Raw genomic sequence first — 12,700 nt, 5'->3', positions numbered from 1 at the left:
TTCATGAAAAGCTGGGCTTTCAGAAAAAACAACTTTTAAAACTGTAGCCTGTGCCAGGGTGAGGGGGGAATGAAAAAGATGGATATAGAAACACTGGCTGGGTCCTGCTTCTCAGAAGTGAGGATTTGGTGGTTTTCTTTGCCATACAGGGTAGTAAACTGAATGACTTTGGGTTTTGGAGTGTTGGTTAGACAAACATGACATTTGAAGACATCAGCTCAGGCTGTGGGAGATTATCACATTTATTCTTCACTTTGTGACATTTTATTGACAAACTAATTAAACAAGCAGGAAGTTGGCAGAGTAATCGATACAATCAGTAGTTAGTTTCAGGCCTAAACTAGTCCTGAGGAAAAATGACTTTTAGCAGCAAAACTTTAAATACAGCAGTTTTTATCAAAACATTGTTTACACTTAACGGACATGACTCAGTACGTGAAGTCAGCATGCTGCGATGCATCACTGGCTCTGCAGTTATAAATGAAAAGAGTACTTCACTGTGGTACTCGACAACACCTTTAAACAGACTGATGTGTGACATTACTGGACTTCCCATTAAAGAAGCAGTCGTCTCAAACAAATGTCTTTTATTAGCGCCTTTTGATAATGTGTCAAAATACAGTGAATGCACAGTGGCTTCAGGATGTATACAGGCCCCTTCACCTTTTGCACACTTTGCCCATCAATCTACACTCAACAATCCACAATGTCAAAGTGAAAACCTGTTTTTGGAAACTTTTGCAAATTTATTAAAATCAAAAACTGAAATCTCTCATTTACAAACGCACTCAGACCTTTTGTTGTGGAGCTCCAAGTTGTGGTCAGATGAAGTTTGCTTTAATTATCCATGAGATGAAGAACAGGAACTTGACTGGAGTCCATGGATGGCAAACTGAGCTGACTGGACAGAGTTTAGAAAGGCACACATCTGTGTATCTACGGTCCCACATTTTACACTGAATGTCAGTACGAAGACCATGAAGTCCAAGGAACTCTCTGTAGACCTCTGAGATAAAAACTGTGGCAAGCAACAGATCAGGGCAAGAGTATAAAACCGTTTCTAAAGCTATGAACCCAACTGTCACTCTAACAGAGAAGGGACGACCATCGCAGCAGCTCTCCATCTATCAGACCTTTATGGTAGGATGGATAGAGGGAAGCCACACTGAGTATAAGTCATATGACTGCCCACTGGGAGTTTGCCAAACCACATTTAAAGATTTAAAGGACTCTGAGAGCATGAGGAAAAGGATTCTCTGGTCTGATGAGAAAAACACTCAATCCTTTTGGCAGTCCTCCAAATACTATGTCTGGCAAAGGCCATCACCTGGCTGGTACCCTCACTACAGTGAAGCACGGCTGTGGCGTTATCATGCTGTCGAGGGGCTCCTCAGCTGCAGGGGCCGGGAGAGGTGTCAGGACTGAGGGAAGAATGCCAAATCCAGAGAGATCCTTAAAGAAAACCTGCTCCAGGGTGCATGTGACCTGAGATTGGGGCGATTTTGTCACCTTTCAGCATGACAGTGACCTGAAGCAGCCGAGACAATGCTGGAGTGGCTTAGGGAAAATCTGTAAATGTCCTTGGGTGTCCCCACCAAAGCCAAGACTTAAACCCCAATCCAGGTATGCAAAGCGTGGAGACTTACCAAAGAGGTCTCAACTTTGTAATTGCTGCCAAAAGGGCCTCTACATTCACTTTTGTGAATGAGAGATTTCAGTTTTTTATTTGCAAAAATGTCTAAAACCATGTTTTCACATTGTCCTTTTGTATTATTTATGGTAGTTAGGTTTTATCCATAAACAATTAAATCTACAACACAATCAAGTGTACAATACAGTCTGAATACTTTCTGAAGCCACTATGTAGCAGTGCAGCACAGCACATAATCTATAAAGGTATTTACTTCTCTGAATGACAGAACTGATCTCTGTCATTGACCTGTCGCCTTGAGTGATCATCTTTGGACAGTCACAGTCTGAACCTCCTCAACATTTTAACTGATGATAGGAAACAACTCAGAAATGATGCAAAAAGATGTTACTTCTTAAAAACGTCAATCAGTGCATGTACGGGTATGTGCCTCAGGTTTATAAAAAAAAAAAAAAAAAAAACAGAGACAGAGAGCCAGACCAGAGATCATTGTTCTGCCAAGATCCCCTGCCAACCTGCCAAAGCATCACACATCAGCCTCTGACAGAGCCTCTTCATCTGGATAACCCTATAACTGCCTGTCTCAGAGGGTAAAGACACACAGACTTTACCTCGACAGCAAATGCTTCTGTCAAACACTTTACCGAATGTTACCAGGTCCCGACATTTAGTGGGTGGCTTTGTCTGATGCTATTACATCATGAGCGGCTGCATTTTTAACACGAGTGGGCCCAGTGCAAATCAAACTGCCATCAGACTAAATCAAATTAACTGAGGAAGTGATCCGCAGGCGACGACAGTGATTACAGGGTTATGGTAGGAAATCTTGTGAGAGGGGAAATGTGGCCTTTCACAATAATAAAGATTTGCAGTTTTCACCCAAAATCAATCCGGACAGCAATTCCGAGACACAAACAGAAGACATTTGATTCACAGCAAACAATATCTATCTGGCATTTAACAAAAATCACTATGACCAGAAGCAGAACAGTAAAAAAAGGTCAGGACATTTTGTTCCATTTTAATTTCAAAATAAAGAGTCTTTGTTGGTGGAGGTGTAATTCTCCCAGAGTAAGATTATCGGAGACACTGTCAGTTTGACACTATACAAGTTTTTAGCCAATTTTTAGTTGTGAATCACTGCCTCACCAAACTCCTTTACTGCTAACTAAACAATTAGGATGTTTTATACTAACATATTCATCTTGTTTGTTCTTAGCTGCTGAGCTCAACAGGAGTCTGTATAACCTGCATCGGTTCAGACATGTTTTGGGTTTATGCAGTTGATCAAGTTTTGTACGCACTTTTCTGGAAGAGAATCCACATTATTGCCAAACTCTAATGAGGCAATTAAAAATATTTCTACTCCCTCAGAGCAAATTACTTCCCAGGATTGGTATCAATACACAAACCGAGACTACTGAGGTCATACTCTTTTTTCATGCCCATTTCCAGTTTTCAAATTAAGGGAATATCGATTGTTAGGAGAATGAAGAGTCTGTTTTTCTCTCATTTAACCTTGTTGCACCGACACCTCTGAAGCAAACTGATTTCTAATTGACAGACCCATGCATTGATGTGGACATAAGGCTTTATTACATTGCCGAACTGACAGACTGATTAGAAGGTAGACAGATACAATATATCCTGTCTAACGGTTCAGCTGTACACTCAGTCATGCAGTTTATCTGGATTACCTTTACCTGAATGATCATAATGACTGAAGAGACCAGAATATATCAATACATATTACGTCTTCATATCCATGTAACTAAAAAATAAATGACAATGTCAACTACCAGTTATAAAATGTCAAAAACAAGCTAATTACCTTGACAGTGTCCAGGTCTCCAGCTTTAGCAGCTTCAAGGAGTCTGTAGTCCACATCTGAGTTTCTCACTGGGACGTTCTCTGCAGAGCACAACATGGAGAAACATGGATTAGAAATACTAAGCACAAGCGCTGGTAAAAGTTACATATGATTGTGAAAGTGAATCTTTGAGTTGAAGGGAAAAGATGACATTAGACTGAATTCCTTAAAGCCAGTCAAGTCAATCCCTGAAAACTGGTTCTTTAGTTATGAATGCTTTGTATTAATTTAAATAAGGTAAATTATTATTTGCCTCGATAGCAAAAATTGTTACAATAATTAGTTTTATAAGTTAATGCATTTATTTCCTCATTGACACATTTTTTATATGGCTGCCATGTTTAATTATGACTTGTCAAAGATTCTGGCATGTTTGTTGGTGGGTTGGTTGAACTGCAGGTTGTGTAGCTACTGTCGGGTTAGGGTCTTGGGTTTGTTTGGTTTGTGTATGAGCACACACATGTACACAGGTGCACACGTGCACATGCACCTTCAGGTGGCAATAACTCGCAGAGAAATAAGCAATAACGAGTAAACAATGCAGGTTTTCAAAATGTTAGAAAAAGACCTCAAGGATACACACAATGTGTTTTGGTGAGAAACACTGAGTGTAAACACAACTTTTATTTGTGTTCATGAAAGCTCCACTGGGCACCTTTAATCTGGTAATATTGCAGCAATGTACTGTGGAGGTTCCTCTAACACTGAACAGCACAATCTGTTTTCTAAAGCTATTTAACTATCTGCACCTTCAGTCTGAAAATATCAATATTGACCTTTACAAAACAATCCCAGTTAATCTCACTGTTGCCAGCTACGGCATAGCTATCAAAACACAGCACCTACACATCTGCACACCCAGCCACCCACCCACTCAATCACCCACACACACGAACAAACAAAGGTTGGTATACCGTTGAGTATTTGCTGAACAGCTTCATTTCCCATTTGAGCAGCAGTGAAGCCCTGCAGTGACACCAGCGAGGCGTCTGCCCCGTATCCTAGCAACTGCCTGCAAGTCTGAAGATGGCCTGCCAGCGCAGCACGGTGCAACGCCGTCTGACCCAGTGTGTCCAGGGCGTTCACCTGCAACCACAAATAACTTTGTATAATGATTCTTGAAGGACCCTCATATTTGTTCCATAAACTTCTTCACTTCTTAAAAGAACTTTGAAATCTGTTATTGTCTGTGACAAGATATATTTTGGTGAAATGTTGTAATTATATTTTTCTGATGAACCCACTTTCCCTCATATAGCCTCATCTGCAGTACGTCTGCTTCAGGTGACACATTCACTTTGTCATCATGTAATTATAAGTTTCCATCTGGATGAAGCTCTGATCTGAGACACTGATCATGAAAGAAACTGCTGTCGTCTTCTTTATACTTTCAGTTCTTTCAACATTCAACAGCAACTCTCAGAGCACACAACAGACTGAGATGGTCGGATTGAGGCGTGGCTTTCAATTAAAAAATAACCAATATTACAAGATATTTAAATATATTAAATATATAGAATATTAAAATATGTGCATAAACTTTTTTTATTACCAAAAAAGAAACCTTTCCATTCCCAGAATGCTGTTTGACAGCCTCAGTACAAATGTATAACAAAATGCTCCACACAGTCAAATATGATCCTGGTAGACGCTTTTTCTTCTTTTTTTTTCCAAGATATTTTTTTAAGATATTTAGATCTTTTATGCCTTTATTTGATAGGACAGTGGAGAGTGACAGGAGAAGGGCAGAGAGAGGGGGAATGACATGCAGGAAGGAGTCGGACCAGCTAAGAGAATTTGTGCTCATATGGTATGCGCCCTAACCACTCAGCTATTGAGTCGCCCATGCGTTTCTTATCCTTAAATACTGTATAATTTTTACATTTAGCTGTTACATTACACACGGTTCAATTTAATAGTCATGTTAGTTTTATGTTTGAAATTACTGACATTAGGTTAGGAGTGAACAGTCACAGTAGATGAACCTTTATACTGTGATATTGATGTAATGTATATCAATCTGATGGAAAAATCAATGGAGAAACTGGTTACGAGTGAAATAAGAGGCATGTCTGCTACTTTATAAATCCAGGTACTTAATCATATTGATGCAAAAATATTACAGAAATTCAAAGCAGCCACAACTGGGAACAGCTGATGGGCATAATGTTAGAAATGTTTGGCTTTAGGTATTAGATGTACTTTACAATGTGTCTGTTGTGGTTACGGGTGAGAGTAATGACGCATCGAAGCGGACATTTCATCACATTTGTCCCACATTCAGCTCCATGTTACGTGTGTGATGTGTTCACTTACAGGCCTCAGTATCAACAGTGATCGCACAGTAAGAGCACAAGGACACATTTTTCCAGTAATGAAAATGCGATGAGTCGCCACTTTCATTGAAAACTCAGGGTCTTGATGCTGTGTTGCTTTTCTGATCTACTTTCTGCAAATGTGTAAAACCCAGTTCTCCTTCTGCTGTGAGTTTCTTCTTGGATGTCTGTTGAGTATCAGACCAACATGGCTGCTCTAAGAATAAACCTCGTTCTTTAAAGGAGAGGGTCTGACACAAAAAAACCCTGATGCTTAACGCTGAAACTTTAAATTGCAGAAAAATTTAAAGCAATTACACTACATGCAAATGAGAGAGATGCAGAGACAAAATACAAATTGCAATATTACAGAGAAGTAGATGAATGTACAAATGGAAAGGTTTCTGAATGGATATAAAAATCAGGTTTACATGGTGTTTAAGAAGGTTTAAGGTGGAAGTAAAGGGAGAGACAAAAATAAAGGAAATGAAAGATGATAAATGTGAAAATGACTGGTTTACCTTGGCACCGTGCTTCTGTAGTACCTCCATTATGTCATTATGAGCCCGCTCTGCTGCCACATGCAGAGGAGTCATGAAACTATACAGAGGGAAAGAGAGGAGAGAAAAACAAACACTGGTTTAATTGTGCTGTTTTCAATTAACATGCAGTAAACCATTATAAAAACACGCTCATCTTTTAAATGGCAATGTTTTTTTTTCCTTTATTTTATCAAGAATATATCAGCCCTTCATCACTGTATATGTTACATTCATTCTTTCATTCATTCCTTCATTCATTCATTCATTCATTCACAGTGTTTTCTTCGTATACAAATATAAACAATGATCTCACTTTGTGCAACAGCAATACTCACTCTTTATTCTTCTCATTGACGTTGGCGCCTTTCCTCAGCAGCAGCTCCGTCACCTGTTTCCTTTTGGGGTGAGGTGATGCTACTGCACAGTGCTAACACACACACACACATACACACACAGGAACATCATCTCAGTATCTCTGCACAAGGGCAAACATCTGTGTGTGCACTCCAATGTTAAACTGTGTGTTTATCTCACCAGTGCGGTCTCATGTGTGTGAGGGTGTTTGAAGTTGATGATCTCCAGTGCCAGGGTCTTCTTAGCCTTGGCCATGTCAGCTTCTCGAGCAGCTTGAAGCAGTGAGTGGCCCTTAAACTCATCTGAACACACACACACACACACACACACACACACACACACACACACACACACACATACACACACACACACAGACACACAGACACACAGACACACACACACTCTCTTAGTTTTTCTTGACAGGCTTCCTACAAACAAAAGATTGCAAAAACATCTAACCCCACAGTCAGTGGAGGATCTGGTTCTTCAAATGAATGAAAAGGTTCTCACTCGACTATAACAATGTTGTCTTTCACTTGCAATAACCCAGCAGTGTACCAGCACTTCATCAACATTACTTTAAAAGTTTTTACCAGCGAGCTAATAGCACATGATGCAACAGTCTGTGTGCTGGAGCTGGAGCGGAAACAAGTGATTATCCTCCAGGGCCTGAAAATTACAAACAACAAACTATTTTGCTTCAGAAGCATTTTCGGCAGCATAAAAGGAGTCTGTTCAAGTCTATCTACTGACAGAGCAACAGCATTCATGCATTTATAATCAGACATTTAGACAAATGCTAAGAGCGCCACAGATGTCATATCGTCTGGGAAACGTGGTCCAGAAGAGAGAAGAGTCAAAATCGATGACATAAAAAAAAGAGCTGATGAATGGGAAACAGAAGCAGCCTCTGCAGTTTATTCTATATGAGGAAGCTGAAGTCATTTTTCATCCTTGTTAATGTACCACAGTGGCTTCCAAATGTTTGAGTGTGTGACCTCTTTAAATGAAAAAAATGCGTACTTGTGATCTCTTATTAGAAGTTAAAGCTTTAGTATGGGAACGTGTGCTGTTCAGCCAAAGACTTGTTTTTCCTTCCAGGGTTGGTTTCATTTGAAGGCCTTTCAGAGGCCAGCTGAGGTGAAAGTATTCAATTTTTCATAAGAAGAAAAAAAAACTATTTAGGAAAAATGTGAAAAGAAATGATAAAAAAATAAATTCTATTTAACAGAAACAGGGTTAGGTTTATTCTAATTCCACAATGTGTAAGAGCTGAATTTCAGCGACTTGAAACCGGCTTGAGGTAAGAAACCCTTCTCAGCGGTCATTGTCACAATGTGCTGTCAAATGACAGTCAATCTCTGAACAGCAACCTGTTTGATGTGACAAACAATCAAATTCACATGATGTCCATGCTTTTATTTTCTGACTGTCGACTCTGTAATGTTGAATTGTTTCACTGTTGTGAGCAGCAAAAAAAAAAAAATGGAGCTTTTTAAGGAATATTTGGGAAACACACTCAGTCACTTTCTTGTGGAGAACTGAAGAAAGATGAAGCTTGTTTGTTTAATCCTTACTAAAACACAAGTGTAAGAAGAAAGAGTTGGGGTTTTACAGAGAGTTATATGCTTGACTATTTCTAAGCAGGCACTTCCTGGCCTTGGAGCTGGTTGCCTGGCAACCTCACAGCAGGACAGCAAATAATTGTATTTTCTAAAATGTCAGACGATTCCTTTAAAAAGCCACTATATTTGGATCACTCTAATTTCAAGCCTATCTTAAACTTCACTTTTGTATTAGTCATCTGGTCAAACTAGACCAGACATATTTTTTTTATAAATCAGTTTTCTATTGACAAAAAAACACTAAAAACATCTTTTCCGCCCCGGTAATAGGAGGCTTAATGCAAGGCAGTATTTTTTCTGTAATGGTCCGTTAACAATTTTTTGTGCAGTGGAGAGAGAGCTGACTCACTAATTAACTTCCAAAGAGTTGCAGAGAGCTTCCTGGCAGAGACAAAGACTCAACTTGTCTGCTCTGACTCTGTGGTGGCTGCACACATAAAGAAAAAGCTGCCGATCTGAGAAGATGAATTGAATTAAACTGCTCTTTCTGTTTAATTAACATTTGTTCTATTCAGTTAACATGTAATCCATCCCCAGAAGCTCAGTTCAAATAGTACATGCATGTGGGTGTGCAGTTTTTGTCTATGAGTGACTAATCTTATCCTGAAAAGCATCACTCGAGAAGAGTAAATCGATACCGCAGATATAATGTGAGATGAAAACAGACCTCGTGCAACTCTGAATCAACTTGAAATCAAAGCAGAACAGGGAGCACAGTTGTTCAAGAATGTTTAAGGTGAAAAGCTTTGAAAAACGTCTTGATCCTCGCACCCTGGAGTAAAGGTGCAGTGTCGCTATGAATGAGCTATTGTAGGAATGAAACTCAAAGGAAGGAGCAATAAATGGGGACGAACGCGTAGTCGAGCGCAAAAAAAAAAATGGATTTCTTGTATTTCCTGATTGACAGCTGCCAGAAACCCTTAAAAAATACACTACAAAATATGTTGGTGTGTACTTGTTCTAGTCTATATGTCTGTATGCGTTTTTACATATACGGTTGATTTTGCAGTTAACTTTGTTCTGATTCCCCGTCACTTAAGCGATGTGCAGCACATGTGTTTCAACTTCTCACATCATCTGAGGTTACCGGCTGGTTTTCCTTTACCACTCACTCTGGATAATGACTAGACTATATTTTGTTCTGAAAATCACATTTGAAGGTTGTATTTGAGGACTAGACATTTATGTATTCACAACATCAGATAATATAACACTATAACAACATCAGACTCACAACAGACAGTTACAAAAAATTTTTAAAAAAAGGATTAAAATCGATCAGCTGAGTAGTTTATCAGACTTCACGCTGCTCCCTCTGGAGCCACAAAAGGCTTTATACAACTTTTTCTCACATATGCAGTAGTACTTTAATGTTGCAAGGCTAGAAGATTTGTTTGTAGTATGTCTTTTAGAGTCGTTCTGAATGAATATAAATGCGAGCATCAGTCGAGACTTCATTCTGTTCTGCTCAGCTATCCAAGCATACAGATCTGCTGGTTATCAGACGCTGGTCTCTGTCTCGCTTCACACCGATAACTCCTTGTTTTCTGCTCCAGAAAACAACTGCTCTCTTTTCAGAAGACTGGGACTTTCCATTTTTAACTGTCTCAATGCTCAAATAAATTCAAATCAACTGCTCCAAACACGACTGATGTAAATACACCCCTCTTAAAACAACCTATTCATTAATTCAGCATCATGACGCATTTGGAAGTGCTGTACGCTGCAGCTGCAGTTTTGTGCCACACTCACATGTAAGTCTCTCCTTCAGCTCAGGAGTGGGCGCCATGTCCACAGAGCTCTTGCTGTGGCAGTTGAGCAGGGTCGGGTCGGCCCCGTGGCTCAGCAGCAGAGAGCAGACCTCCACTCGGTTTTTAGACGCCGCTTCGTGGAGCGGGGTGAACTGCCACAGGTCCATGGCGTTAACACACGCTCCATGCTGAAGGACATAACAGGATTCATGGATGAGGAGAAGGGAGAGAAGGATGGAGGGGGAAAAGATAAATGGGAAAAAAACACAGAAAACACAGCACAGATTGTGTTGTGGAGATCATTCAAAAAAAATCTATTTTAAATAACTTTGAGGGGAATGAGGCAGTCTGACACTGAAAACACTGTTCAGGACTCGTTGATACATATCAGTCTTGTTTTTAATGAAATTATAACAAAAAAGTGGAACTAGATTCCATTTTTGTTATTAGCAAACGATATAATCATATTAATTAAGGATCAGTTCCACTGCTTAACTAAATACTGAGCTAACGTACGTGTGTGTGTGTGTGTGTGTGTGTGTGTGTGTGTGTGTGTGTGTGTGTACCTTTAGCAGAAGCTCAGTGACTTCATAGTGTCCATAGGAGCAGGCATTATGTAGAGGCACCAGACCGCTGGAAGAGCCAAACACAAAAGAACATTTTAATTAACAATAACCACCAATTTCAACGATTCAGAAACAGAAGTTCTGTACATCTCCACTATATTTTTATGTCTTCAGTTCAAGGACTTGTGTAACAAGACTAAGAGTAGCATGGCTGTGCCACACACAGATTGTGTGTATCAAATTTCATAACAAACCATCCAATAATTGTAAAAAAAAAACCAAAACATTTCACTCAAACCCACAATCACATGGTCATACGAGATGAACAGTCTATCAATGTCTGTGCAAAATGTCATCGTAATCCATCTGTCTGGAACATGGAACGACCACACTGAAATATTAGATATTATAATTTTTCCAACATCAAAATTCTGGATAATTGAAAGTCTGTTTCTTCTATTTCCATTCCTCATTTAAGCTATTTTTATTTTAATTTCATTTGCTTGTACGTACCCTTTGTCCTTGGCGTGGACATCTGCTCCATGCTGGAGTAACAGCTGAACTATCCGCACCCTGTTGTATCCTGCTGCCAGGTGGAGTGGGGTGGACTGCAGAGACAGGGAGAGACAGGGAGACATAATAAGAGCAAGAAAAAAGAGGCACAGAGTGGGAAGAAAAAAAAAAAACTGAGAAAAATAAAGAAAATGTTAGACCACATGTTCCTTCTACAGCATGACAACTTATCATCATGATTTCATTATCATCTGTCCTGTGTACAAAGAGTGTGCTGAGGAAGTACACATTCACCGAGCAGCAGATATATGAACATTTCTAAAGGTAAGACTTTCCAGGGAGAAATGGGCTTTTCCACTCCTGAATCAGTCTCCGGTGACAAAGCCTGACTATATTTCCTCCATAAAACTGATGAATAGCTGCGGTTCAGAATGCTTTAAGATGTGACTGAGATGAGATGGCTCCGGCGCGCCATGCGGCATTGCCTCTATATGCTCTCAGCAGCGGCCATTCTTCCTGCAGGCTGAAGTGACACCCAGACTGGGGCAGAAATGTTACAGCGGCGAGAATGTTCCCATTATTCAGTCGTATTGAACTTGATCAGTAGAGAGAGAACAAATTGTGAATAGGGCCCAGATTAAAGCTGCTAATGCTGCAGGCAGATATGAAAAAAAAAAAATCTGACAGGAACACACTGAGCTACCAAGAAACACTGCATTAATTAAATGCCTGCGTTGTAAGAGTTCCTTTCACAGATTCCATTAGGGTCATGTACAGTTCCAGAACATAAATATTTGGACGTTTATGCATTTTTGTTCCTTAGGTCTGTGTTTCGGCACATTCTGTTTGAAATAAAATAATAGATACAACATGAGTACCAAGTCTCAGAGTATGTGGGAGATACAGCCCTTTTAATGCATGGCACCCAAAGTTTAGAGGCTCAAAAGTAAATGGACAGGTCAAACAAAATCACCATATTTAATATTTGGTGGAAAACTGCGGTCAATGGCCGCCAGAAATCTTCAACCCGCAGACATCAGCAGACGCTTCGTATCTTCCCAGGTGATGTTCTCCTCGACCGTCACCGCAGCCACCTTCAGCTCTTGCTTGTGAGGCGTCTCTCCGCCATAAGTCTGGTCTTCAAGATTTGGAACGCAACTCAGTCGGCCTGAGATCAACGCTTCTTTAGTTGCTGTGGTCGTATGTTTAGGATCATTGTCCTGCTGAATGATGAAATGTCATCCAATGAATGTTTGAACACATTTCGCTGAATATGAGCACAGAATGTGTCTGTATACATGTATCTGCACTCATCAGTGAAACCATAGGTGGCCATACATTCCTGAGCCATAACAGAACCTCCATGTTTGACAGATGAGGTGATGGCCTTGGATCCTGAGCTGTTTCTTTTTTTTCTCCCGTCCTCTTTCCAACATTTTCAGAGAGGATGATTTTTTTTTCATCAGACAACAGAACTTGGTTTCAGAACTCCACCGGTTTCTTTTTGGACATT

At 39.9% G+C, this 12,700-nt stretch overlaps 1 protein-coding gene across 1 annotated transcript in view; it reads right to left on the bottom strand.

Moving 5' to 3' along the window:
• The window catches only part of LOC139611272 (poly [ADP-ribose] polymerase tankyrase-1-like), an 82,810-nt gene that overhangs the window by 23,694 nt on the left and 46,416 nt on the right, over nt 1–12,700 (bottom strand). Inside the window, exons 7-14 of the mRNA XM_071465788.1 lie at nt 11,188–11,282; nt 10,675–10,741; nt 10,110–10,296; nt 6,913–7,034; nt 6,714–6,805; nt 6,358–6,436; nt 4,436–4,607; nt 3,483–3,562 (exon numbers count right to left, since the gene is read on the bottom strand). Coding sequence (XP_071321889.1) covers nt 3,483–3,562; nt 4,436–4,607; nt 6,358–6,436; nt 6,714–6,805; nt 6,913–7,034; nt 10,110–10,296; nt 10,675–10,741; nt 11,188–11,282 — 894 coding nt within the window. The remainder of the gene's footprint in view (nt 1–3,482; nt 3,563–4,435; nt 4,608–6,357; nt 6,437–6,713; nt 6,806–6,912; nt 7,035–10,109; nt 10,297–10,674; nt 10,742–11,187; nt 11,283–12,700) is intronic.

This window comes from Trachinotus anak, unplaced genomic scaffold (genome assembly GCF_046630095.1).
Source record: "Trachinotus anak isolate AG129_WGS33_773 ecotype Australia unplaced genomic scaffold, CSIRO_AGI_Tana_v1 ptg000028l, whole genome shotgun sequence".
NCBI classification, from domain to species: domain Eukaryota; kingdom Metazoa; phylum Chordata; class Actinopteri; order Carangiformes; family Carangidae; genus Trachinotus; species Trachinotus anak.
The sequence above is the reverse complement of the archived record's forward strand: the minus strand, read 5'-3'. Positions and strand labels throughout refer to the sequence as shown.